This window comes from Nicotiana tabacum, chromosome 9, assembly GCF_000715075.1.
Source record: "Nicotiana tabacum cultivar K326 chromosome 9, ASM71507v2, whole genome shotgun sequence".
NCBI lineage: Eukaryota > Viridiplantae > Streptophyta > Magnoliopsida > Solanales > Solanaceae > Nicotiana > Nicotiana tabacum.
In genome coordinates, this window is record NC_134088.1 from 88,737,206 (window position 1) to 88,764,865 (window position 27,660).

At 33.7% G+C, this 27,660-nt stretch overlaps 1 protein-coding gene across 3 annotated transcripts; it reads right to left on the reverse strand.

Moving 5' to 3' along the window:
- Window positions 1-1,744: 1,744 nt before the first annotated feature.
- Window positions 1,745-5,710, reverse strand: LOC107773245 (transcription factor bHLH49). 3 transcript variants are annotated; one of them, XM_075221828.1, is made up of 9 exons: window positions 5,497-5,710; window positions 3,901-4,971; window positions 3,546-3,770; window positions 3,401-3,466; window positions 3,254-3,322; window positions 2,857-2,928; window positions 2,551-2,757; window positions 2,320-2,407; window positions 1,745-2,227 (listed from the first exon to the last, which is right to left on the reverse strand). In XM_075221828.1, the coding sequence occupies exons 2-9, from the start codon at window positions 4,765-4,767 to the stop codon at window positions 2,190-2,192; spliced, it is 1,632 nt and encodes a 543-aa protein (XP_075077929.1). In that variant the 5' UTR covers window positions 4,768-4,971; window positions 5,497-5,710; the 3' UTR covers window positions 1,745-2,189. The 3 variants fall into 3 exon arrangements, with proteins under 3 accessions (XP_075077929.1, XP_075077931.1, XP_075077930.1); XM_075221830.1 differs by having other exon boundaries at window positions 3,901-4,499; window positions 5,497-5,635; XM_075221829.1 differs by lacking the exon at window positions 5,497-5,710 and having other exon boundaries at window positions 3,901-5,474.
- Window positions 5,711-27,660: the final 21,950 nt, after the last annotated feature.

The following is a 27,660-nucleotide window of genomic DNA, read 5'->3' on the forward strand; positions in this document are numbered from 1 at the left end:
ACCAAGCGGGTCCGGGGTCGATTTTTGACTTTTGGGGAAAAATTTGGAAAATTAAAATTTATGCATTGTAATTGATTCCTTTATTAATAATTGATGTTATTGAGTTAATTGTGGCTAGATACGAGTGGTTTGGAGGTGGATACTAGAGGAAAAATGATAATTGAGCATTGAGTGGCTTGTGGAGCGAGGTAAGTGTTGTGTCTAACTTTGACTTGAGGGATTAGGAACTCTCGACCTATTTGCTATATGAAATTCATGTGAGCGGCGTATATGTGAGGTGACGAGTACTTATGCGCCGCCAAGTTATCTGTTTTGCCTGTTTCTTTCCCGTTCTTCTTATATTGTTTCTTTCCCTGCCTTAACTGTTACATGCTTTACTTGTATTTCCATGCCTAATTGCTACTTGTTAGACATTGTTTCTCCTTGTTGAAGGTATTAGTTATCCCGTAGCTTCGTTGTCTCCTATTATTTGCTTAAGCTGTTTCATTGGTGCTTTTATGATATATTTTGGATTGATCTCGCTGAGTAGTATTACTTGTGTGGAGTTCATAGTGTACAAGCTTTCCATTTGCTTTGGTTTGAAGTTCAGTATCGTGAAGGGTTTTTGTGTTGAATTGTGAAATTTCTATACTTATTGAGTAATTGACACTGATATGGTGGGATTGGGTTGCGCGCCGCAACATGTGAAATAAGGGTGATATATTGAGGAGGAATAAGAGTGAATTGATATTGTACGGTGGGATCGGGTTACACGCCGCAACAGGTGTAATAAGGGTGGATTGTGGTAAAATAAGGGTGAACTGTGATTGTGATTATTGTGATATGGTGGGATCGGGTTACACGTCGCAATACTTTTATTTATATTCTGATGTTTATGTTAATAAGAGGAAATAAGGGAGGAATATGATATGTACGGTGGGATCGGGTTGCGCGCCGCAACAATCTATATGTTATACTTTTCCTTGACTGTGTTAGTTGTACGGTAGTCTTAATTTGCACTTAAGGATTGGTAATAGCTGAACACTGATGAAATACTTTGAGTACGATATTTACTTCTTGCAAGTTATTGCTTTACTTTATTCTGTCTTCCTTTTTGCTTTTATTATATACCTTATGCAGATTACATTGTGAGTGTCCCGCCTCGTCACTCCTTCGTCGAGGTTAGACTCGGCACTTACCAGTACATGGGGTCGGTTATACTGATACTGCACTCTGCACTTCCTGTGCAAATTTTGGAGCAGGTTCGGGCTGATCGAGAGGTTAACTGTAGGCTTCAGTGCTAGGAGACCCAAGGTAGTCCTGTTAGCGTCCGCAGGCCCTGGCGTCCCCTCCTATACCCCCATACTTTACTGTTTTCCTTATTTCGCAAACAATTGTATTTTTCTTTCGGGCAAATACTTGTAGAAAAATCTTAGTATGTTCGTGAATTGTGACTCCGGATTCTGGGTAGTAGTAGTATATATTAAAAGTTGTATTTTTATATTTCCGCGTTCATTTCGACGTATTATAGTTTGTTTACTGATAATCACCTAAATGTAAGAGAATTAGCTAATAAATCTCTAACGTTGGCTTGCCTAGCAAGTGTAATGTTAGGCGCCATCACAATCCCGACGGTGGAAATTTCGGATCGTGAAATTAACCATCTGGTATCCGACATTCACTTGGCCTGACTAATCTAGATTCCCACCAGGATCCTAGGTTAATCAATTTTCAGGAACCACATGAATATTTATGTAGAGAATGATCTTGGAATGAAAAGAATGGAACTTGATTTTCTTTCATCCAAAGCACACAATTTTCAGGTTTCCTCCAATACATTTGAGAAACACAACCATTTCATCTCAAAGATTCAAGATTTAAACTAAACATGAATGCCTGACTAATCTCCTTTGCACTTACTATGCCGAGCGCCTAAATTCTTGAACCCACATTTGCTCTTTTTGATGGAAGAATTTAGATCATGTGTATATATCTTCGGTCCTTGGAGCCAATAATATAGTGCTTATATAAAAAGAAACTTTTCTGGACTTGCTATACAACTGAACTCAGAATTCGAAATATGAGGAGCTCTCAATGTGATATAACTTCCCAAATGTTTTAACTTTCTGAGCCCCAAAAATGAAAAGATAACCTATGCACCTTAGTCCCCAAAGAAACAGAAAGCGTAACCGGTTGGTGTTTGAAATATTTCAAGATTCTGCTTTCATCTCTCCGGGAGGCAGGGAACCTACAAATAATAAAGAGAGTTTGGTGATCATTAGAGGAGCTGATGCTAATTCAGGAAAAGAAAATAATGCAGGAGCATAAGAAAACACTTACTACTTATATCCTGACTATCGAGGGGCGCGCTTGAATTGAATCCCATCTCTACAACATTATGTAGCTGGTCATCCCAAATATTAGGTACCTAAGACAATATGAATCGCAAGGCAAATGCTTAGAACATAAAGCAATATTACTTTGGTTTACGACTCATTATGACGAGTATTCTCCTAAAATATGATCAGTACAACCTAAAACCTGAAACGCGTAGCGCTACCCAAATAGTACCTGAGATGAAGGATCCTTGTAGCCTCCACTCATAGAAGCAAAATGAGGATTGATGGATCTACGAAATGTATCAGTACAATTTCCCACACCAGGAAAACCTGATTGCAGCAGACCGGATTGCAATGCATGCAAAGAGGTATAAGGCATGGTCATATTATCAGGTGGAAAAACAAGCGAGGATGAAGGACCTGCTTGCAACTGGAGGATCTGCAATAAAATGCAAGTGTACATCCCAGCATTAGCAGCTGGAATTTATGCACTGTGCTCTGCTTTATGTAATGTTCAGAAGAGTTTACTAGTTCTTACATCTTTTGCAAGGAGCCCGTCAAGATTAAAATCTAACTGTGGGTTTACTGTTGCAAGCTTCATTGAGAGGAACTGTGAGAACAATAAGAGCCATTCATAAATACATAGGAGCCATGAATTTCTTTCTTGAACTTTTTCGTTGCAAAATTACTTAGCATGAGATTAGCAAATAGTAAAAATTGTTCAAATATTCAATGCTCAAAGGAAAATACGCGTCAATGTTATATGGTACTAAAGCACTTAATAAAACAACCAGGAAAGGCCAAAGAAGGGGAGGGAGTCGTTCACATCGAACAGCAGAATATGAAGCAACCAAAATATTCCTTGAATTTTGAAGGGAAGAACAAATATATTTTGAAAGAATGTGCAGAAGATAATCACTTAATGGATTCCATACCTCAACCTGTCTTTGCAGAGATTGTACATAATTAATGATTTCATCCAACATTACAGCTTTACCAGTGACCTGAAAAATCAAATCCCAGGTAACTTACATAGCAAATGCAATATTAAATATTAGTAACAAATGTGACAATAAACAAACCTTGTTGCAACCAGGTACAAGATCCTGAAGATACTTCATTCGTTCACTGATTTTCTCTCGCCTTACCTGCAACCGGAACCACCTCAGTCATCTTTAAGAACAAGTATATATCCCAAGAATTAAAGCTTCTACTATGAAGTCTTACTCTTTCTGCAAGACTATGGCTATTCGTTGCCTGGCCTCGTCGAGCTCGAATGTGTATGTATTCTTCTTTAGGTGGATCTGAAGCTTGAGACCTCTGTTTACTGTTTTTTTCACCGGGTTTGCTGGCAGTTGAATTCAAGTTTTGTTCTCCCTGAGTTTCAGTTTGAGCTTGTGCACGTTCAGCTGGCGGTTGTTGCGTTCCCTTCATTTGATCAGGCTGAGCATCCTGCCAAAAATGACAATAACACTCAGCAAAGAACTACTTTGCACAATTGTACAGACCGAGTATTCGAGAGAAAATGTGGACTATATGGAGCTACAAGTGAACAAGAGAGAACATATTAACAATGTCCTACCTGACCATATCTTTTCCTTTTCTTTGAGCCAAGGCTCTTTGAGGAAGACTCCTCCCTAAAGCCTCCCATTTCCTCTTGACGGCCACTACAGTCAGCTTCATCAGACTCATTTCCGGACAATCCAACTGCTTCTTTTCCTTCACCCTGAGACCTAGCAGTGTTTTCATTCTTTTTCGCATTCTTGAGAGGGCTTTCTTTATTGGTCTCATGCTCGCTATGTAAAGGAACATCCTTGGAACTTTCAACTGCATTTCTCATATGCTGCTTCTGAGGGTCTATAGCAGAGGGTGAGTTTAATCCGTTGCTTGCAAAAACCTCTTCTGATCTGCACATTGGCGCTAGTCCCCTATAACAAGGCTTCACAGACTCAGGGATGCTAAAAGGGTTCATCATATCACTGAGGTTTCCTCCACTAAAGCACGAAAACCTTGCAGCTCTCTCAATGAAACCTGAATCAACTGGAAGCTGAGCTAAGCTTTGAGGAAGCATTCCAATATTAGGCGGTACAAACACGCCCCCTTTCATCATTGCGTTAGGTGGATTCCAACTCATACAAACTGTTCTATCAACACCACCTCTTGCAGGGCCTGGGCCAATTTCTGCAATTCCGGGTGGATTTGTAGTACTAGAATTAATTTGAACATTATTACCATAGAAACTTAAGTTTGGCGAATTAGTAGGCCGATCCCAAATAGTGGGATAATATGAATCTACCATAGGATCACTTTTAGGGATCATTCCTATGGATGCATTTGTCAAGTTGCTGCCACTTAATTGCCACTCTAAGGACATATTTGGCGAGTGATAATTCGCAGCATCCTCTTTCCTCTTTAGTTGCTCAGTATCATTCTTGCTATCCATATCCATTATTTGGAATTGAATTAAATTTACACAAGCTAAAAAAGAAAGTCCAGGAAACAATCTATAAGATAGAAATCAAACAATTGGCCACTTCCAAAGATACTCGCGGTGACGAGAGAGTTAAGCTCAGCTAGTGATATGCCTCCATTTCCAATTGATATGTCAGGAGTTTGAGTCACATAAGTGTTAATGAAGAACTACTGCTTACCCCTGGGGTAGGATGGGTAAAGAAAGAGAAAAATCAATACACATCCATACAAGCAGAGAAATTGAAGGAACAAGATTCTGCATTTGTGCATAAAGACTGAACAATAATTCCCAAAATTTCTAATTCAACAAATGCAAATAAAACAAAGAAAGTAATTATACCAAAAAATTAGGAGAAGAAGCTTAGCTAAAAGCAGGACAGAGAAAATCAAGCCAAAACAATAGGAAAAGAGGTTGCTAACAACATCCCAATTCAATACACACAAGGGAGAAAACAAAGTTCCAAGCTTTAATTTGCTTCAAAATTACAAAGAGAAGTGCCAACCAATGTCCAAGAAAACACAATTCTAGTTCAATAAAGAGTTCAGAAGCAAAGTTAACTGAAGAGAAGTGACATTAATTTCAGTATCATAAATACCCATTTATTAAAAACAGTACTAGTCAGAGTGAAACAGATTCAACTTCCTAAGCTCAGCTCTGAAACTGAGAAAGACAAGACCAAAAGTGGGAAGAAAGGAAGAAAGATACCTTATTTAAGATTGGGTGCTACTTCTGCTACTCAGTACACTCTTTTTTGAATGTTACTGAATGAACTGTACAATGCTCTTTTTTTCTTGAATTTTGAGTAATGTTACAAACTGCAATGTACAGTCACTGTAGGAAGATTATACTAAGAGAAACAAACAACCAGAAAGCAATAAAGATAGAGAGAGAAGTATCACTATATTAGAAAGGTAGCACAGTCAAAGTTAAAGAAGAAAAAGGTATTTGACGGAACTGAAAAAGAAAGCTTACATACAAAGGTTCTCTGCATTTATACCCACGCCTGCATAAAAAAGAGAGCTATTGATGATTAACCACCGTTACCTGCTTGCGTTTCAATTTAAATTTAAATGATATAGTTTGACTCGACACAAAAAAAAAAAAAAAAAGAAGAATGACTTTTGAAACTTGTGATATTACAAGTTTAAGAGGTAAAAGTTTTGTGTAATAATGATATTTGTGTGGAATTAAGAGTAAAATGAGTAAAACGAAAAGTTTAAAGTTGAATTATTTTTAAATTTAGAAATGTGTCATGCATTTTGGAATAGACTAAAAAAGAAAGTAACTCATCTAATTTGAAACGGAGGGAATATAAAATAATTGAACAAACACAAAATCTATTTTAATAAAATGAAATACTACTGTAGAATTATCTAAATATTTTTTTCATGCTTGTGGAGTATTAAATTTCAAGGATTTGTTTGTAGGATATTCTTGGAATTAGCTTTAATTCATTCACCTCCATCTGAGAAAAAAATATAAAAAAGGTATACTTGTCCTTCTATATATTTGAAAGTTATTACCATCCACGGTTGTGATACAACAGTAAGTATTTTTGCATCCTCAATCAGAGATTTTCAACTCAAATCATGAGTATGAAATTGGCTTTGAGGTTACTTTATCCATTATTGTGGAACTTTTAGACGAAAATTAAAATTAGTCGATTCCAAAGTTAATACCGATGTACATCGGGTGTAAAACAAAAAAGTAGTTGTTGTATCTCTGGGCCAGATTTATTAATTGAGAAGTTGTTCTTTATCACAATTAAGTGTGAATGTGTGATAAGTTGAAAAGATGGGAGAAAATTTGTACTTTGTTATGTAACACTTTAGTTTTCAGAAACAGTGTGTGGTAATAGGTGGAAATTCAAAATAATGGTCCAAAACTTTCGTTACATAAACGTACTTCTATCAAATATTCAAATTACATCATTTATCATAAAAAACATATACTCCTATAATATATATATATATATATATATATATATATATATATATATATATATATATATATATATATATATATATTTATATATATATAAAGGAGTCTTTAAGTCAAAGTAATGCAAATCGAATCAAAAGTTTGATAATGTCAATAACTTTTAAAAAGCTTAATATCGTACGGACTAAATTATTGTAGTTCCACTAGTAATATCATTCTTGAAAATCTTGCAACAGCAACTTTCTTTTGCTCCTTATTGAGATTTTACGACCCGGCTCTCTAGATATTTTATTTTCAAAGACTATTTTTCAGATTATTTTCTGCTATCTAATTAGGGAAGGTAACTATTTTACATTAATAGGAGTATAATATAGATGATTGATATTGGGCTATTGTGTAGTGAAGGTTCAGCAAAAGGTCGTAAATTCACTGTCATGGCTTTCAAGCTTTTTGCTAGGTTAGCTAACATCTTCAAGAAAAAATAACAATCGTAGGGCTAGGATCTTCTCTATTTTATTCTCCAAACTTGACTCATGCTACTACTGTAGTCCATTATTAAACTCAAAAAAAAACTAGTCACAATTAAATAATACTTTACCTATTGAGTTTCTTTTATTGAGATATTTTCATATGCCGTTTAAATATTTTGAATTGTTAATTATTATATAATTTTTAACTATATAAATTTTATTTTATTTTTTTTAAAAAAATTATATCTGAATTTTCGATCAAAACTAATTAAAAAGTTACTATTCGATTCTCAAAATTTAAATTGCATCACATCAATTGGGTAATTGATTAAGTTTTCTTCCGAAAGCTTTTTACAATATGCTACACCGTTGAAGGACTGTCCCTCTTGCTTTCTCTTGTATGTAAAATTATTAGCTGGCATCGGGACTTGAAATCACAGACCTAACCCTCAGAATAATGGAGATCTCTTTTCACACTTCTGCTTACAAATTCTTACTAATAAATACTCTATATTTAAGCTTCAAGATTATAATAATAATAAAACTAATAAAAAAGGTAGCGTCAGAGGAGAAAATGATTTGCATTGATTGGGTTGATTTTACTAGGTGTTAGGATCGAGTATTAAAATGGAGAGTTGGGGATTATACAAAAATATAAACAAATCATTTTTCGTATGTACTGAACTGTTAGATAAATGTAAATAGCATGGAGTAACATTATATACTCATATACAAGTACATATACAACAAACCACGAGCAAAACCCCGTGAGAGAATAGTCCAAGGAAGAAGACAGCGAAGAAATAATTATTGCAACTAATATGATATATAATAGTAAATAAAGAGTGATTAGATTCCTTAATGATCTTTTCTCCAATAAGAAAACCTCGGAACAAAAAACGCTGCAAATGGAGTATCGACACATAATTGTACGAATTTTCTTTAACTTAAGTATAAATGTATGACGACGAAAATGATTGCTACATTAAATATTGCTATATTTTAATCGATATTATTTACTTTATTTTTTATGTTATCAAATTATGATTACTATATGCAGTTACCTGCAGAGGCGGATCCAAGATTTAAATTTTATGGGTTCAATTTTAAGATTTTTAACATTGAACCCATTATATTTTTAAAATTATGGGTTCATATCTACTATTTTTGCAATTTTAATGCATTTTTACATATAAATTTTTACTCCGCATCGAAAGTTATGGGTTCAGTTGAACCCGTAGCTAGCACGCTACATCCGCCTCCGGTTACCTGTCATTATATGTTATCTTAATTAATTTGATAGGTAAAAAGATCTCAAAAGCAAGATGATGGATCCAGATATATGAAGGTGAAATAAATAAAGAAGAATTAACCCAAATAGCCGTCCACCTGATCTCTTCAACTAAAAATAGTCGATGGATGTATAATATACGTATAATTAGTGTGTAACTGTGTATAAATAATATATAATTTATGTATAACGGCTAGAAAAAGTAAACATTGAATCTGACCGGTTATTTGTGTAACAATCCCAGTTTTAAAGGAGTATCTTTAACATGAATGAAAGAGTAATGAACTCTTTGACATATGATCACACTCTTCCTAACAACCACCCTTAACCCATTCTTGAAACTGTGGAATTTGAAACTTTACAAGAATGACCATTTTTTAATTACAGAACTAAAAAGTAACTAACCCATGCTATTATTAAACCCAACCTACTCAAGTTTTGTATATTCCTTAGCAGTGATAGTGAAGTGGACTTGGTCTTGACTCTTGAGATGTAAATCTATTAGAAGCTGCACTCTCTATGGTTTGATTTTTGTGTTTAAATTAATCTGCACACACTTTGACTATATGAATTTTGAATTATTAAATTATGTCAATCTTGCTATTAGGGAACTTAGAAAAAGGTTCATAAGAAATTTGAGCTTGTTGTGCAAAATGAATCTTTCATACTAATATTTTAGTTATGGCTCAAGATTATACAATGTTTACTTTTTATTTGGATCAAATATTGAAGACTCAGATCCTAAATAACTACTGGTTAAACTCTTCTATAAAATGAGTTTCGTATTCTCCTATTTAATTGATCGAATTATGTAATGAACTAAATTTTGTCTTGACAATAACATCTCGAATCTAGTTGGCTTTTGCGATACTATGGCAAAGTCGTGGCGCTTTGATTACAAAAAATAATTTATTGACTTCAGTCTTATTTAGGTTAAGTTAAGCAAACTTTTTCATCATCAAAAGTTGTTTAATGGCTTTTGCGGTAATAAAGTAAAAATTGAGGTGACCATTTATGAAATTAAACCCTAATAAAACATAGTAACTGGCATTTGATCATTTATCATTTTTTTTTCATTTTTCCTTTTTCTTGTGGAATAAAGAGAGTATAATTATCATAATTGAAATCGTCACACATAAGAGATGTCAATATAAACTAAAGCATTTCAAATTTTCAAAAGAAAAGAAGAACAAGGAAAAAGAAGTTAAGCTGATACGAGGAAATAAATAACACGATCCATTTACTTGAAATACATCCAAAATAATTGGTGGTGTGTACATTGAAATATATAAAGGGGACCAAAATAATCTGTCGTCGATGTCGATGGAGTTGATAGCGCCAGCAATTCCAACTTCGGCTCCACACTTGAATATTTGAATATTACTTGTAGTGACGAAACCAGTAAATTCAATAAGGGTGTTCAAACCTTTACCAGTGGGCTATGTAAGGATGTTCAAAGTCTATTTTTAATCAATAACAAATAATATTTTACCTTATACGGAGTATAATTTTCCGGCGAAGGGTGGTCAGTTGACCGCCCTCGATTGAACGTAGCTTCGCACCTGATTACTTGGAGCAAAATATCAATAACAAACATAAGGTTACACTTACAACTAAGATAAGACCAAAATATACTTTCAAAACAAAAATTATGCATGATGTTGAACATTCTAAATATGTTTTTTTTTTTTTTTTTTTGGTTGGGTGGGGGGGGGGGGGGGAGGTTATCAATTTCTAGATTTTTCTACAACTTAGATATCCATGATTGACGCTTTAGTTAGTTGGCAACTTGGCATATAGGAAAAATAGAGACTACATTTTTGGGTTGACTTTAATTTTAAGGAAACTTTAAATTATGGAATTGAGTCTAATGGTCATGTTTGATATCGTTGAGTATTCTTTTGAATAGATTGGAGTAGTTTGGTGGATTCCGGACGTGGAAAGGCCGTTCTAAGACATTAGGCTGAGCATGAACCAAGGACAAGTTAAGTAAAGACTTTGATCTCAATAGATGATTCTTTTCAAACTTGGATTGTTTTACATATATTACGTATATGGGGGGTATTATATACATGAGTTGATGTTCATATATATATAAATATATATGCAGATAATGGGGGATTATATGGGTCATATGGTATCTATTTTGTTGTGCATGACTATCTATATGCGTATGTACATACTAGAATAACATTATATATTAGGCTTCATGTATGTTGATGTACATGTTTATACACCTTTGTTATGCTATTTGGAAATATGTATGTTGAATTGCATATATGATTGGCATGGAATATGTGGGAATGTGTTACTAGCATGTGGACTCATATTCGAGTAATCTTTTTGGGCGCGTGAGTTCACGTTCCAGTTATCATACTCATAAAACTTAATTATTTTTAAAGTTAACTTAAAAATGATTAAGTTTAATTTGATATTTTCCAAATGTGTTTTTAAAATAATAAAAAATGATGATGCTTTTACTCTAATGATTTCCATTTATGATATCTGATTTGAGTTGTTTGTTAATATAGTCCTCGTAACATGTAAAAGTTTTTAATATAGTGCTCAATATTGTGCCTCTCTTGTAATCTTTTGTATAAACTAGTTTAGGTAAGAATATTCATGCACTTTCAGACAATATTAGAGTAAGCAAAGATCTTGAGTCCTAATCTCTGCATCTGCCTATGCCTATGAAATATTAATATAGGATCAACCTGCTTTGAGCGAGGCAATTTGCATAATAAAAATAATAAAGTGTCTCTCTTTAACGTTTAAATTTAGGGATAATTTCAGATACCTACATCTCAATAATTACGTACTGGTATATCTTCCTTTACTCATTTCACTAATGTTAATGTTCATTTCTCTGTTTTGGTAAAAGTGTGCAAAATTAATATTTTAACAAACAAAAAACAGGCATTCACTCAATTCATTAATTGACATGACCTTGGTTTAACTCTAAGATATTAATTTTCCTTTAATTTGTTTAAAGTAACCTATTATTATTACGATTCGATGGTAGTATGTAGGGGTGTACATATGTCGGATTGGTTCGAATTTTTTAATTACCAAACCAAACCAATTTTATTTGTAATATGACCATTAATTTGACTTTTTCTCAAGTGGGGGCCAAATTTTTATGACATTTGCCATGACATAATATTCACTATTAGGCCAAAGATTTCTTGCTATAAATAGAGCAGCTTCTCCTCATTTGTAAACATACCAATTCCAAGAGCTTTTCGCTCTTGTCTTTCTTTCTCATCCTTTATTTAATTATAGAGTATTTGTAAGAGAGTGAGTGTTGGAAAATACTTGTGTGAACCCTTTTTTTGGAGTGATCTTGTGGGGTTATTCTCTTGGGGTACTTGGGGATAATTAGAGTATTTACTCTAATTTTGTACTCTCTTTTGTACTCTTGTTGGTATAGTGAAATTGCTCCTCTCCGCTTGTGGACGTAGGTCACATTGACCGAACCACGTTAATTTGTGTCTTCTTTAATTGCCGTTATTATCAACTTGCATTGTCTTTGTTATTGCCATTATAATATTATTTTGCTAAATTCCACACTACCCGGTTTACCGATCCTAACAAATTAGTATCAAAGTCAGATCTAACCGGATTAGTTTAAATAGCCAAAATGACTCTAACAAAGTCTTATGTTGAGAAATTTGACCGAAGCGCAAACGTCAGAATGTGGCAATTAAAGATGGAAGTTATCCTAATTCAGGATGACTTAGATTTGGCACTGCAAGAAAATGAGAAGATGCCAGATAAAATGACAGACGAGGAGTTTGCCGTCATAGACAAAAAGGCAAAAACATGTATTATTTTAAATCTTTCAAATGAGATTTTGCGTGAAGTTGCAGCAGAAAGCTCAGCCAAAGGCATATGGAAAAAACTTAAAACCCTATATATGAAAAGAACAGTAGAAAACAGGCTTTACCTAAAGCAAAAACTCTACACTTTTCGTATGGCTGAAGGTACCTCTATACTTACTCATCTTGATACTTTTGATTCTCTTCTTATGGATTTAAGTAACATAGATGCTGAAATCAAAGATGAGGATCAAGTTGTGTTATTGCTTGTTTCCTTACCCCAGTCGTTTAAACATATAAGAGATACTATGCTTTATGGAAAGGATAATATCTCTTATAAAGATATCAAATCTATTTTGAAATCAAAAGAACAAATAGATAGAGATATTACTGGGAAAACTAGTGGGAACCAAGGTATATATATTACTGGAAAAACTAGTGGGAACCAAGAGGAAAGCTTATTCATAAAAGGTAGATCCAATAAGAAAGATTCAAGTAGTGAGAAACCTAAATCAAGGTCAAAATCCAGATACAGAAATGTCATGTGAAAATATTGTCATAAGAAATGTTACATTATTTTTGAATGCTTTAAATTAAAAAACAAAGAAAAGCATATAGAAAAGAAAAATGAGCACAAAAATACTAACACTGCCGAAGCAAGTGTAGCTGCTGATGAGACTAATGGAACTATTTTTTTAGCAACTAATAATAGTTTCAAATCTAACAATAAGTGAATTTTAGATTCGGGTTGTTCTTATCATATGTGTCCCAATCGGAATTTATTTACCACATATGAATCTATTGGAGGTGGAGTTGTCTTGATAGGCAACAATGCTGCTTGCAAAGTTATTGAAAAAGGTACAGTCCGAATCAAAATGCACGATGGCGTGGTGAGAACTCTCACCGAAGTTAGACATGTTCCTGACTTGAAGAAAAATCTCATCTCTTGGGGCACTCTAGAATCTCTTGGGAGCAAGTACACATGTGAAAGTGGAGTTCTGAAAATTTCTCATGGTGCTCTTGTGAACATGAAAGTACGCAGATCTGGTACGTTGTATACACTTTTGGGATCTACTGTTACATGTGCTTCTGCAGTTTCAATATCAGATAAATCAGATTCTGACATCACCAAATTGTGGCATATGCGATTGGGGTATATGAGTGAAAAAGGTCTTTCCATCCTCAGCAAAAGAGGTCTCTTATGTGGCCAAAGTACCGAAAATATGGAGTTCTATGAACATTGTGTGTTCGGGAAGCAGAAAAGAGTGAGCTTCAAATCTCCAGCGATTCATAGAACAAAAGGTACTTTGGATTACATTCATTCAGATCTTTGGGGTCCTTCACGTACCCCATCAAAAGGTGGTGCCAGGTATATGTTAACTTTCATTGATGATTATTCAAGGGAAGTTTGGGTTTATTTCCTGAAAAATAAAAGTGATATTTTTTTAAATTTCAAACAATGGAAAGTTTTGATTGAGAAGCAAACAAAAAAACAGGTTAAGCGGCTTAGAACAGATAATGGCTTGGAATTTTGTAATGATGAATTCAACGAATTTTGCAAGAATGAAGGAATTGCTCGACATCGTACTGTGAGAATGACACCTCGGCAAAATGGTGCGACAGAAAGGATGAATAGAACTCTTTTGGAAATGGCTCGTTGCATAATTTCAAATGTTGGGTTGACAAACGCCTTTTGGGCAGAATCTATCTCTACAACTTGTTATATTGTCAACCGAGCTCCTTCTGCACCTTTGAACTTTAATACTCCAGAGGAAATGTGGTCATGTACTCCTGTTAATTATTCTGATTTAAAGATATTTGGTTGCCCTGTATACATGCATGTAAATGATGGAAAATTAGATCCAAGGACTAAAAAGTGTATTTTCCTTGGGTATGCATCTGGGGTGAAAGGATACCGACTATGGTATCCTGATCCCATGTCACCAAAAATTATAATTAGCAGAGATGTAACCTTTGATGAATCCTCTATGTTACATTCTAGAAAAGAGTCTTCTAGTTCTTGTAATACAGATAAAGGAAAGAGTACACAGAAGCAAGTGGAGGTTGAGATTGGCATTCTTTATGAACCAAACTCATCAACTTTGGAGTAAAATATAGTTGAAACTCCTAAAGTTAAGCTAGAAGCTGAAATTCCTAAAGTTAAGACTCCTGAAGTTGAATCAAAAGAAGAGGAGTATTCTATAGCCAAACATAGACCAAGAAGAGAAGGTAAACAACCATTAAGGTTTGGAGATTATGTTGCATTTGCTTTTTCAGTTGCATAGAAAACTGAAAAAATTGGGGAACCATCAAAATATTCAAAAGCAGTTTTGGGTGCTGACTCAGCCAAATGGCTGATTGTAATGAATGAAGAAATTGAGTCTCTCCACAAGAATGATACTTGGTCTCTTGTGAAGCCGCCATCAGGAAAAAGAATTGTTGGTTGCAAATGGGTCTTCAAGAAAAAGGATAACATTCCAGGGGTTGAAGATACAAGGTATAAGGCACGATTAGTTGCAAAGGGCTATAGTTAGGTACAAGGAGTTGATTTTAATGATATTTTCTCACATATTGTTAAACATAGCTCTATTCGTGTCTTGCTTGACTTCATTGCCATGTATGATTTGAAATTAGAATAACTTGATGTTAGGACAACTTTTTTGCATGGCGAACTTGAGGAACAAATATACATGCATCAACCCGAAAGATTTGAAATTGAAGGAAAAGAAGATCATGTTTGCTTGTTGAAGAAATCCTTGTACGAATTATAGCAGTCTCCAAGACAATGGTATAAAAGGTTTGATTTCTTTATGTTGGGTCATGGTTATTCGAGGAGCATGCATGATAGTTGTGTTTACTTCCGGAAGTTAAACGACGGTTCATTTGTGTACCTATTATTATATGTTGATGACATACTCATTGCTGCTAAGGATTTAATAGAAATTTACAATTTGAAAAGTCAGCTGAAAAGTAAATTTGAGATGAAAGATTTGGGAGCAGCTAAGAAAATCTTTGGCATGGAGATCAAAAGAGATTGAAAAGCCAACATGCTATTTCTGACCCAGAAGAAGTACTTGGAGAAAGTCTTGGAGAGGTTTGGCATGAAAGATGCTAAACCAGTTAGTACCCCTCTTGCTGCTCATTTTAAGTTATCAGTTGCTCAGTCTCCGCAGTCAGAGGAAGAATAGAGGTACATGGCACGGGTTTCTTATTCTAGTACAATCGACAGTATTATATATGCAATGGTTTGTACACGTCCAGACATTTCACAAGCAGTGAGTGTGGTAAGCCGGTATATGGCTTGCTCTGGTAAAGCACATTGGCATGCTGTGAAATGGATTCTCAGATACTTGCGAGGTACTTCAAACACATGTTTGGAGTTTGGGAGAAATACTAACACTTTGGTTGGTTTTGTAGACTCAGATTATGCAGGTGATCTTGACAAAAGAAGATTACTAACAGGCTATGTATTTTGCATCGGTGGTTGCGCTATTAGTTGGAAAGATACATTCACTTGACTAAAGATCAAATGTATCATGAGAGGACGAAGCACATTGATATAAAGTATCATTTCATCCGAGAAACCATTCCTGAAGGAAAAGTCTCTGTTCAGAAGATCAGCACTAGAGACAATCCTGCTGGCTTGTTCACAAAACCTCTTCCAGTTTGATTGGCATTTATGAAGAATGATTTTGTCCATTGGGGTTTTTGCTGAGAAGGTGGAGCAAATTTACTATATATAAATCGAAATTAGGCCAATGTGGAGATTTATAATATGTCCATTAATTTGACTTCTTCTCAAGTGGGGACAAAGTTTTATAACATTTGCCATGCCATAATATCCGCTATAACAAAATTTGTGGATCATGACATTTGCCATGACATAATATCCACTATTAGGCCAATAATTTCTTGCTATAAATAGAGAAGCTTCTCCTCATTTGTAAACACACCGATTCAAGAGCTTTTCACTCTTGTCTTTCTTTCTCCTCCTTTATTTCATTATAGAGTATTTATAAGAGAGTGAGTATTGGGAAACACTTGTGTGAACTCTTTCTTTGGAGTGATCTTGTGAGGTTATTCTCTTGGGGTATTTGGGACTAATTAGAGTATTTACTCTAATTTTGTACTCTCTTTTGTACTCTTGTTGATATAGTAAAATTGCTCCTCTCGCTTGTGGAAGTAGGTCACCTTGACCGAATCACGTTAATTTGTGTCTTCTTTATCTTCTTTAATTGCCATCATTGTTAACTTGCATTGTCTTTATTATTTCCATTATAACATTGTTTTGCTTAATTCCGCACTACCCGTTTTACCTATTCTAACAATCAGGTTATTAAATCTAAAGACCAAACCAAACCAATAAAAGGCGGATTTTTAAATCTCGTTTTTCTCGGGTTTTTGGATTGTTTCGATTTTTTTTTCATAAAGTCTTCATAGCACACAACATAGAATTTGTGCTCTAAATATTTCTTTAATCCTAGTAAGGCAGAACTATATAAGATATTTTTAATAAAATAACATAAATATGAGATGATTCATGGCATTGTACTAAAATATTCAACAATAAAGATGAGAAAATCGCATAAAATAAATATTATTAATAAGCCATAATAAAAACAAATATAATTTAAAATTACTTATAAGTTGCTAATATAAGTACGACTAATAAGTACTATTATTTACATGACTAAACACTAAAAGAAAAATAAGTTATGCATTTGATCTAAATCATAGAAAAACTAAAAAATTGATATCCAACACTATTTTCATTTATAGTACAATTGAATTGAATGTCTTTTATTGTCATTAATATTGATTTGATTTTGGTTTAGGATTTATTTGAGTTACTAACATTTATGGACTATAAAACTTATTGGAGTATCCAAAAATTATAAGTCCAAGCTTGAAATAATAAGTTAAAAGATAAAATTATGAAAAAGCTTAAGAAACATTTATAAACTACAATACAATAAATATTTTCATGTATTAAATATTTTTAAAACTTCTATACATATAATGTCAGGTTGGTTTGATTTCGATTTGACTTTTTTTAGTTAAAACCAAACCAAACCAAATATCGTTGGGTTTTATTTTCCAACACCAAACCAATTAAACCAAACCATAGTAGGGTTTTTTTTCTCGGTTTGACTCGGATTATCGGGTTTGTGCGATTTGTCGGTTTGCAAACTCGGTTGTAATTGTATATTTATTTGAAATCGCTATATAGGAACCCATAAATTTTAAAATTTTAATTCGTATATGTGTGAATGCTATATAATTGAACAATTTTAAATTAAAAATACGTACATTTATACTATATACACACAGCTAAAAATAATAGATGTAGTGGTACTCACATATCTGCTGACGTAAAATCCGTAGATCTGTCTCTGCTTTCTTCTAATTACTCTTATTTCCTTACTTTTTATATATATGTCGTGAAACCAAACAAGCTGAAAAAAAGGAAAATGGTATATTTCTATTTCTTTATATCTTGTAACTATTCTTTTTGTAACTCATGGTATACATGTTTACTTGATAATAAAATGTAGATTAGTTACCCCCATTAATTTTGAGAACAAATTAAAAGAAAAAACAGAGAAAATTTTAGATGCTTATACTAATTAGTTCTTTCATCAGTACATTCATTTGTAGACTGGACTGCATGCGCATGCAAAGGTAAGTGCTGCTGTCACCATTACAAGCCTATATACTACTACTCACATGGATTAAGATAATCAAAGTAATTATTTGTTGCTAAATGGATATTTTAGAGAAACTAAGATCGTTTAACGAAAGCTTATGATTGTCAAATTGGACTATGCAAGAAAACATTGATCTATCGTTTTCTTGGAACTAAACATATATAATGTATCCAAGACAAAGGTTAGATAGATGTCTAATCACTTTTTGATGAGAATGTGATTATTAGTATCTTTCGTTCCGAATAAATAAAGCATATCTTGAGAATAGGCTCACTTAGTCTTTCTTATCAATAGTCTTTTGCATTTCTCATGATGGTAACCTTTCTTAATCATGTTTTTTCTTGCACGTTGTCTTGTTTATATGTTGGCTTAATTATAGTTAATAAAAAGCTTGATATACTAGTATATGATTTTTAAAATTTTCAGACTTTATAACTTTTCACTAGAGCTAGCATTTATTGACAAGAGCTTTTAATATTGGCTTTGGCGGTGGGCGTCAAAGGCGGTTTCATCACAAATAATGCCTAGTAAAGTTGTTTGGTTCAAAACTAGGTTATTTTAGATTATAATTGAAATCAAAATTTTTCCTTTAATTAGTAGTATTAGTGAAAGTCTTATCACGCACATAATATGAGTTTGAATCTCACCATCTCCTTATCCCTATTTCTCTTCAGTTCCCTGATATTTTAATGAAAAAGAAACTATATACAGTATATTCAAGTTCTAAGAGACAAAGAAGAGATGTCAATTCTCTATTTTTAGAAACTATTAATGGTAGCACGACTTTGAAGTGTATGTGGCATAAAAATTCGATTGTATTTCCTTTCCAGAAACAGTATTATATTGGAAATAAGTCTTTACGTAAATTTTGAGAGAGTATTTTTGAAGAATATAGATTTGTGAAATCAATCATCCGAAAATTTTGGTGTCCCTAAAACATTCCGGTTTGATTTTTTTAAATAATATCTATTTCACCAAAATGCATTTTTTTTTTTTGTTATTTGGGTAAATATTATTGAAGAAATTTTCTAAACCAAACGGGCACGTATCGTCGTTGGCACAATTTCAAGGAAAAGAAGAAGTAGGCATACTTTTAACTTTAATATATTCCTGCAACTTCTTTTATAAAGCATGTACATTTTTGGCTTTATAATTGTCTTCTCATTTTAATTCTTTAAGTTACTCAATCTTTGGAAAATGTGTAGCTTTTTCTTTTGTCCTTGAAAATTATATTTCACGAGAACATATATATGTAGAATCCTTGCCAAGGCATAACAGATTGGACCATTTAATACTTTGGGCCAGTGAATAGAGAGTACTTCTAAAAGTAACGAGTGGATCTGTAGACCATCTGTGTTTAGGCCCATTAATCGGATCAATCAATTTCAGAAAAACAGTATAGTACAAAATTTGCCTAGGCTGAAATTGGTTAGGCTAAGGTTTATAAGCTGCACAAGGCAATACCTAGTACATTCTAGGGATGAATCCTAGCTTTCTAAATTCAAGAAAATGTGACAAAGAATCTGGTATGTATCTCAAAAGTAATGCCTTTCGTCTATTGTACATCAACGTGTTTTTTCAACCTTTGTTAAAAGTTGAAGGAACAATAAATTCTGTGTTGGTCTGTTGGACAGTGCAAAGTGATGATATCACTACCAAGCTATAAAATAAAATCGATTTCCTAGAAGTCACAACCAAGATCATCACAGTTTTCAATTATAAAGGAAAATTATTCTTTATTCTATTTTTTTTCTTTTTCTTCTTCATATAAGATTTTGAGGGGACCAATGAGAACGTGGAAGAAGAAAAAAATGGGAGAGACTATTTGGTGGCATTTAACGTACAATAAAATAATTCAGTCTAGGAACGTAATTATTTGGCTCTTGTACATATATTTTGTATTAAGAATAATGTAGAGAAAGATATAACTTAGCTAGTGTAGAAAGGACAATAAAGTAAATTCCTAATGTTAGTTAGTCAGTTATTAACGGTTAATCCAAGCTATAAGAGTTAGCACAAATTACTAATTTTATATATATATATATATATATATATATATATATATATATATATATATTTTGCTCGCCAATGTATAGAAGCAAGTTAAGGGAATATGCAATTTCTCTCTCTTAACATATTTCTCTTCTTCTCTCTATCTTTCTGTTCTCTTCCTCTTCTTCTTCAACCGGGTAAGCACCCATTAATTAGTTCATGGTATCAGAGCAGTCAAGCTAAACCACTGAGCTTGAAATTCGATTCTTCATTTCCGTAATTGTTCAAAGCTTAAATCAATTGTTCAGTCTTTTTCGAATTCTTGAAAGAATTTGCTATGGCGATTGACGAACAACCTGTTCCAACTGGGAATCAGACTGCAAATTCCAGCCAAGGAGTTCTGCCTACGCTTGCTCCAAGCATCGACTACAATCACCCATTATTTTTGAGTCCATCAGATGTAAGTGGTATACAAATTATCTCCTTTTAATTAACTGGCATTGAAAACTATTCTCTTTGGTTTTGATCCATGAGAATGACATTGTTAGGAAGAAACAAATTGGGGTTGGTTGATGGAACTTGTTCCAAAGAAAATTTTCCAGAAAGTATATGGAATCATTGGGAAAGGGTAAACACAATTGTACTTTCTTGGTTAATAAATTCTGTTAGTAGTGGCTTACTTGGTGGTATAATGTATGCCTCAAGTGCTCGGGCTGTCTGAAATGATTTGCATGAAAGGTTTGATAAAATAGATGGTTAAAGATCTTACAATCTACATAAAAAAATTGCCACTCTTAATCAAGGAACTGCATCTGTTTCTGCATATTTTTTAAAACTTAAAGATTCGTGGGAAGAATTTGAAGCCTTGGTTCCTGCTCCTGTGTGTGATTGCCCAAGGTCAAGAGATTTCGTGGTTCATTTGCAGAAATTGAAAATGTTTCAATTCTTGATGGGCTTAAATGATTCCTACAGCCAAGCTAGAAGTCAAATTCTGTTGATGAGTCCTATGCCAATAATTAATCAAGCATATGCTATGGTAATCAGTGATGAAAGTCAGAAATCAGTTGCAACCAATGCTAGTTTACTAGGAGCTAATCCTATTTCTGTATCTGGACAGTATGATGTGGCAATGTACACCAAGACTGGAGGAAATTTTTAGAAGTCTAGGAAGAATTTCAATCTATTTTGTGAGTTTTGCAAAATGAAAGGTCACTGTAAAGAAAATTGCTACAAGATTGTAGGTTATCCTCTAGAATATAGACCAAGAAAGAAGAGTACAAATACTCATGGTACATACAATGTGTTATCTGAAATAAGTATGCAAATAATCAGCTGCCAAGAGGGAATTGGACTGAGAACAACTTACATAATTCCCAATTGACAAGTAGTACAGTAAGTGCTACTAACTCACAGAACATTGGGCAAGTGAACAATGCTTCTTGGCTGGGTAACTGCACATAAACTAAAGAACAATATGATCACATTGTGCAACTTCTAAGTAAAGATAATTCAACTTCTTCTGCAGCAACTCCATCAGCCAAAGCAACAGATATACCATGTGCTTTACTAGCTTCAGATAGTTTACAAGAATGGATAAAAGACACAGAGGCCACAAACCATATGGTAGATGATCTAGAGTTATTGAATAAGGCTTCCTTAGTTCAAACAAGCCAGCCAAAGAAAGTACATCTACCTAGTGGAGAAACTACTCAAGTCACACATATTGGAACTAGTACTTTATCAGATCAAAACACAATAACTAATATATTTTATATTCCGCAGTTCAAATATAATCTTCTGTCAGTTTTTAAAGTAACCAAGGAACTGAAATGTTCAGTTGCTTTCTTCCCTGATTTTTGTGTGTTTCAGGAACTCTTCAGTGGGAGGGTGAAAGCGATTAGTAGAGAAGACAGTGGTCTCTACATTCTCATCAGACAAACAATACCAGGAAGTGATGCAATTAGTTTAGCCACAAAGGAGACAGAAGCAAATAAAGAGATTAGCTCAAGTGATATAGATCTTTGACATAAGAGGCTTGGTCATGTGTCTACTATTGTACTCAAGAGGTTACTACCAGTCAAGACACAGGATATATCTGCTAGAATAGACCTATGTAGTATATGCCCTTGTACAAAGTAAATAAGATAATCTTTCCCTATCAGTAGTATTAGAACAACTACTAGCTTTGAATTAGTTCATATGGATTTGTGGGGACCTTACAAAGTACCTACTATGGATGGTAACCGATTTTTCTTAACTATAGTTAATCATTTCACTAGAATAACATGAATATTACTGCTGAAAATGAAGTCTGATGTATGTGTGGTTATACAATAATTCTTTACTTTTGTGAAAATACAATTTGAGACAATAGTGAAAATAGTTCGAATAGATAATGGGACATAATTTGTTAATTCAATTTGTGAAAATTTATTTAACAATCTAGGAGTAATTCCTCAGAAGACATGTCCATATACTCCTCAGCAAAATGGAGTAGCTGAGAGAAAACATAGAAACATCCTAGAACTAACTAGAGCTATCAGATTCCAAGCTGAAATACCTATTAAATTTTGGGGATATTGTGTACTTGGTGTTGTTTATCTTATCAACCGACTTCCTAGCTCTGTTATTGACAACAAGAGTCCATATGAAAGATTGTATTACAGAAAACCAGCATGACAACATCTGAAGGTTATAGACTGTTTATGTTATTCAAAGATAATTCAACAACATGACAAACTAATGCATAGATCAAGACCATCTGTACATATGGGATATGCTGCAGCTTAAAAAGGATACTTATTATATGACTTAATAGATAGAGTATTCTTTGTAAGCAGAGATGTTCAGTTCAGGAAAGACATATATCCATTTAAGAACAAGAAAGACAACAACCAGTCTTTATTTATTCATCCCAACATAGGAGACATCTTATTCCACACCACAGATTCAAGCACATACACTACAAGTACTGAAATCACATGTATACAACTCAACAGAAAGTTCTTACAATACCAGAATTCACACAAGATCTCACATAGCATACTGAACCTCTTCCCGCAGAAGGCTTACACCCAACTACTCAATAGATATCAACCATACAACCACTAATAGTTCAAGTACCACTGGCTATTCCTATTAGTCTTCCAGATTAATCAGATATCAGAAAGTCAGGTAGAGGAAAGAAACCACCTATATGGATGAAAGACTTTGTTTCATTGAATGTTCATCAAGATGAATCTTATGCCATATCAAAGTTCTTTACCTATGAAAATTTAACTTCTAAGTATAAAGCTTATTTGACAGCTGCTTCAAATATTATTGAACCAACCTTCTACTCAGAAGCTGAGAAAGATCCTAAGTGGGTGGATGCAATGAAGACTGAGATTGAAGCTTTACAAAACAACTACACATGGGACATAGTAACATTGCTTAAAGGTAAGACTCCAATATGGTGCAAATGGATTTATAAGAAGTACAAAGCATCAGGTGAAGTAGAAATATTCAAAACCAAGTAGTGGCCAAAGGATTCAGTCAAAAGGAGGGAATAGACTATCAAGAAACCTTCTCTCTAGTCATAAATATGAAGACTGTAAGGACTGTACTGGATCTAGCTGCTACAAGACACTGGCATAGGGGTGTTCAAAACCAAACCGAAACCGAAAACCGAACCGAAACCGAAGCTTAATGGCTTATTGGTATCGGTTTAACGGTTTAACGGACGGGGAACAGATTAAATTTTTTTTATTAACGGCTTATCGATTTGGGGGCGGATTATTTAATTTTCTTAACGGATAATCCGTTAACCCGTTCTCTCTCTCTCTATATATATATATATTAAAGATCAAAAACCCTTCCACTTCTTCCAGTACTCTATCTCTAAGTTCTAACGCCTAATTCCTAAATAATCAGAATCCTTACGTACTATGCATCAGAAGATCCCAGGCTTGGCTTAGCTTATTCTCCCACCCTACAATAAGATTGTTTAAGTTTATGTCTATGGTTAACCTCTGCTTTTATTTTTTAAAACTAATGCATGTTGTCTATGTTTAATAGAAGAATAACAGTATTGTGCCACATCTTTTTTCACTCTACAACACATGATACTACATCATTCTTATGTAGGCATTAACAAACATGTATGTCTGGACTCAATGTATAATTTTTTATTCTGAATTTATATGTTAGGCTGTCAGCAAACAATTAATACACACAATATAGATTGAATTAGGCCGATAAACCGCCCAATAAGAGCTAAATCGATACCAATCTGCTCGATATCTTATCGGGTGGCTAGCGGATTAATATATTTAAAAGCCGATAACCGTTAAGCCAAACCGTTAAGAGTAATTAACCATCTAATCTGCCCGATAAGCAGCCCTACACTTGCATATCCATCAAATGAATGTATATAATACCTTTTTACAAGGAGATTTACTTGATGAAATCTACATGACTCTGCCACAAAGATTCACAAGTCAGAGGGAGAACAAAGTGTGTAGACTTGTTAAATCCTTGTATGGCTTAAAACAAGCTCCACGATAATGGAATGCTAAGCTAACAGAAGCATTACTAAGCTCTCAATTTCAGCAAAGTCAATATGACCACTCTCTGTTCTTTAAGAAAACTGCAGAAGGCATTACAATGGTATTAATCTATGTAGATGATATGCTTATTACTGGTGATTGTCTGAGGTTAATAGAGGAAACCAAAGCAAATCTGTAACAAGCCTTCAAAATAAAAGACTTAGGAGAATTGAAATATTTTTTAGGCATAGAGTTTGCTAGATCAAAACAAGGAATACTTATGCATCAGAGGAAATATGCCTTGGAACTTATTTCTGAAATAGCTCTTGCAGCTGCTAAACCAGCAATTACACCACTGGATGTCAATATGAAACTCACAACAACAGAATATGATGAACATCTCAGAAGAACTAAGCCTACTACGCTGTTAGATGAAGAACTGGCAGATTCAACTCCTTATCAAAGACTGATAGGTAAACTTCTATACTTAACAATGACAAGGCCAGACATTTCATTCAGTGCACAAACACTAAGTCAGTTTCTACAAAAACTAAAAAAATTTCACATGGAAGCAGCTTTAAGAATTGTGAAGTACATCAAGAGCAGTCCTGGACAAGGAATAGTACTCTCCAGTAAATTCAACAACACAATTTCAGCATATTGTGATGCAGATTGGGCTACCTGCCCACACTCAAGGAAATCTATCTCAGGCTACCTAATCAAATTTGGAGACTCTTTAATATCATGGAAATCAAAAAAGCAAATCACAGTTTCAAGAAGCTCAGCAGAAGCTGAGTATAGAAGCCTTGCAACAACTGTAGCAGAACTTATCTGGCTAGTGAGATTTCTAAAAGAAGTGGGAGTTGATATCAAACTACCTGTGGAAGTATTCAGTGATAGCAAAGCTGCAATGCAAATTGCAGCAAACCCTATTTATCATGAAAGGACAAAATATATCGAGATCGATTGTCACTTCATTAGAGAAAAAGTCATGCAAGGGCTAGTCAAAACAACATACATCTCTACTAAAGAACAGCCTGCAGATATTTTGACTAAGGGTCTAAACAAAATTCAGCACGAATATCTTTCCTCCAAGCTAGGTGTTCTCAATGAGTTTTCAGTACCTAGCTTGAGGGGGAGTGTAGAGAAAGATATAACATAGCTAGTGTAGAAAGGACAGTAAAATAAATTCCTAATATTAGTTAGTAAGTTATTAACGGCTAATCCACGGTTAATCCAAGCTGTTAGAGTTAATTGATTAGAGAAACTATAATTATATAATTATATATATATATATATATATATATATATATATATATATATATATATATATATATATATATATATATATATATAGAGAGAGAGAGAGAGAGAGAGAGAGAGGGAATATACAATTTCTCTCTCTTAACACATTTCTCCTCTTCTCTCTATCTTTCTGTTCTCTTCCTCTTCTTTTTCAACCGGGTAAGCACCCATTAATTAGTTCAAATAATTATATGTTGGTCGCTATCGTTAAAATGTTGATCCAAATTAAAAATGATCTGCTAAGGTTTAAAGTTATATGAGTCTATAAGTCACCTCTAAAGTTATATGTGTATATACCCGGATGGGCTAAATTAGTATTACATAAATATGTGCAACTATAAATGGGTTATGGTCCCCAAATCAGATGTAAGGTTTTCTTTTCTAATCCCGTTGTTGGAAGCCACCCACTTCTTGGTTTGGAAGACCGATAACTGCAAGACTGAAGAATCTCCGCAGTGATCATGTATTCAGGTACACTTCCGCATCTAGTTTTTATATTATCGATGATTTGACATGATGGGTCTTGGGTAAAAGATGAAGGATTTTATCTTTAATGTAATTTGGTTCTAACAATTGGTATCAGAGCCTATATCATGTTAAATTATTGAGATTATTTATAATGCATAATTGACAAATAATTAGAAAATAAAGTGCCTGATTAAGGCGCCGTCGTTGTGGCAGATGGTTCATGCTACAAGATTTGTTGTGTCCCACTTTAAGGATTATTTTGGTTAAACTTTATTCATCTTTGGTTTTGTGCCTATGCGGCAAACACAGATTTGGATAAAAGGATCTTTCATCCTTTAAATTGTGCTATTAGAAAATCACTTAAGTTGTTTAAAAGGAAAATAAAGAAAAGCTTTACTGGCGATATTGCTTTTGCAATATGACATTCGCAAGGAATGAGAGTGATAATTAAATCTTTTTGGGAATAAATGTGTACAGTGAAACAATATGATGCATAAGGTCTAAAGAAGTGGAGGTTTAATCTCCATGTGCTTTTGATTATTTTTTGTTTTATAAAAAAAAGGAATAAAATTGCTTATTTACACCATTATTAGCATTCTTGATTTTAAGTAGAGAGATTTGATCTCCTTTGTAATCTATTGCCAGGAAAGTTTAGCTCGTTCAATGACCTTTTATTTTGTTTGGTAAATTGATATCCAGATTCTTCGTTTTTCTTAAGTACGGGCAGCACTTTAGGTTTGTTAATTTAGTTTTGGGCCCACCATAATTTATTTGACTTGAAAATTTACATATTTTCATATGGAGAATTTAAATTTGAATATAAGTATGGTTGTATATATTTTGAGATAAATAAATTTGAAGCTCGATGTTGCTAAAGTGACCTCTCTTGTGGAAATTTATTTGTTTTGAAATATAAAAAGTTGTGTACATGTAGCCTATTAAATATTGTTGTGGTAATAAACACGTGATGATTATTTGGTTTTACGTGTGAATAGTAAATCGGCCCAAAGAAAGATTTCTTATTCGGCATGTTCTTTTATTATCAGTATTTGATTGCTACAGCAAGATACCACTCACAAGTTAATATTTTATCCAAAGATGAAAAATTAATGGAGTGACCGGTACCTTGAGATGGGTTTACCTTTATTCAAATTTATCTTCATTTTGGTTTTAAGTATATGTGAGCTTATTTTGTTATTTATTATTCTATGATTCAGCTGAAATTACTCCTGCAAATATTACTACCAACATCAATTCATATGTTGAATGGCACTAATTTCAATTCATGGCAAGAGAATCTGAATATAATTTTCGGAGTCATGGATCTCGACCTAGCGTTAAGGGTTGAAT

What these genes read in the sequence shown, in the direction of transcription:
- LOC107773245 (XM_075221828.1), bottom strand. Translation starts at nt 4,767, where the DNA reads ATGGATATGGATAGCAAGAATGATACTGAGCAACTAAAGAGGAAAGAG. An exon ending in TTGTACCTGGTTGCAACAAG is followed by an intron (nt 3,323 to 3,400) that starts GTTTGTTTATTG and finishes TTGATTTTTCAG; the next exon opens with GTCACTGGTAAAGCTGTAAT. An exon ending in CTCTGCAAAGACAGGTTGAG is followed by an intron (nt 2,929 to 3,253) that starts GTATGGAATCCA and finishes TTGTTCTCACAG; the next exon opens with TTCCTCTCAATGAAGCTTGC.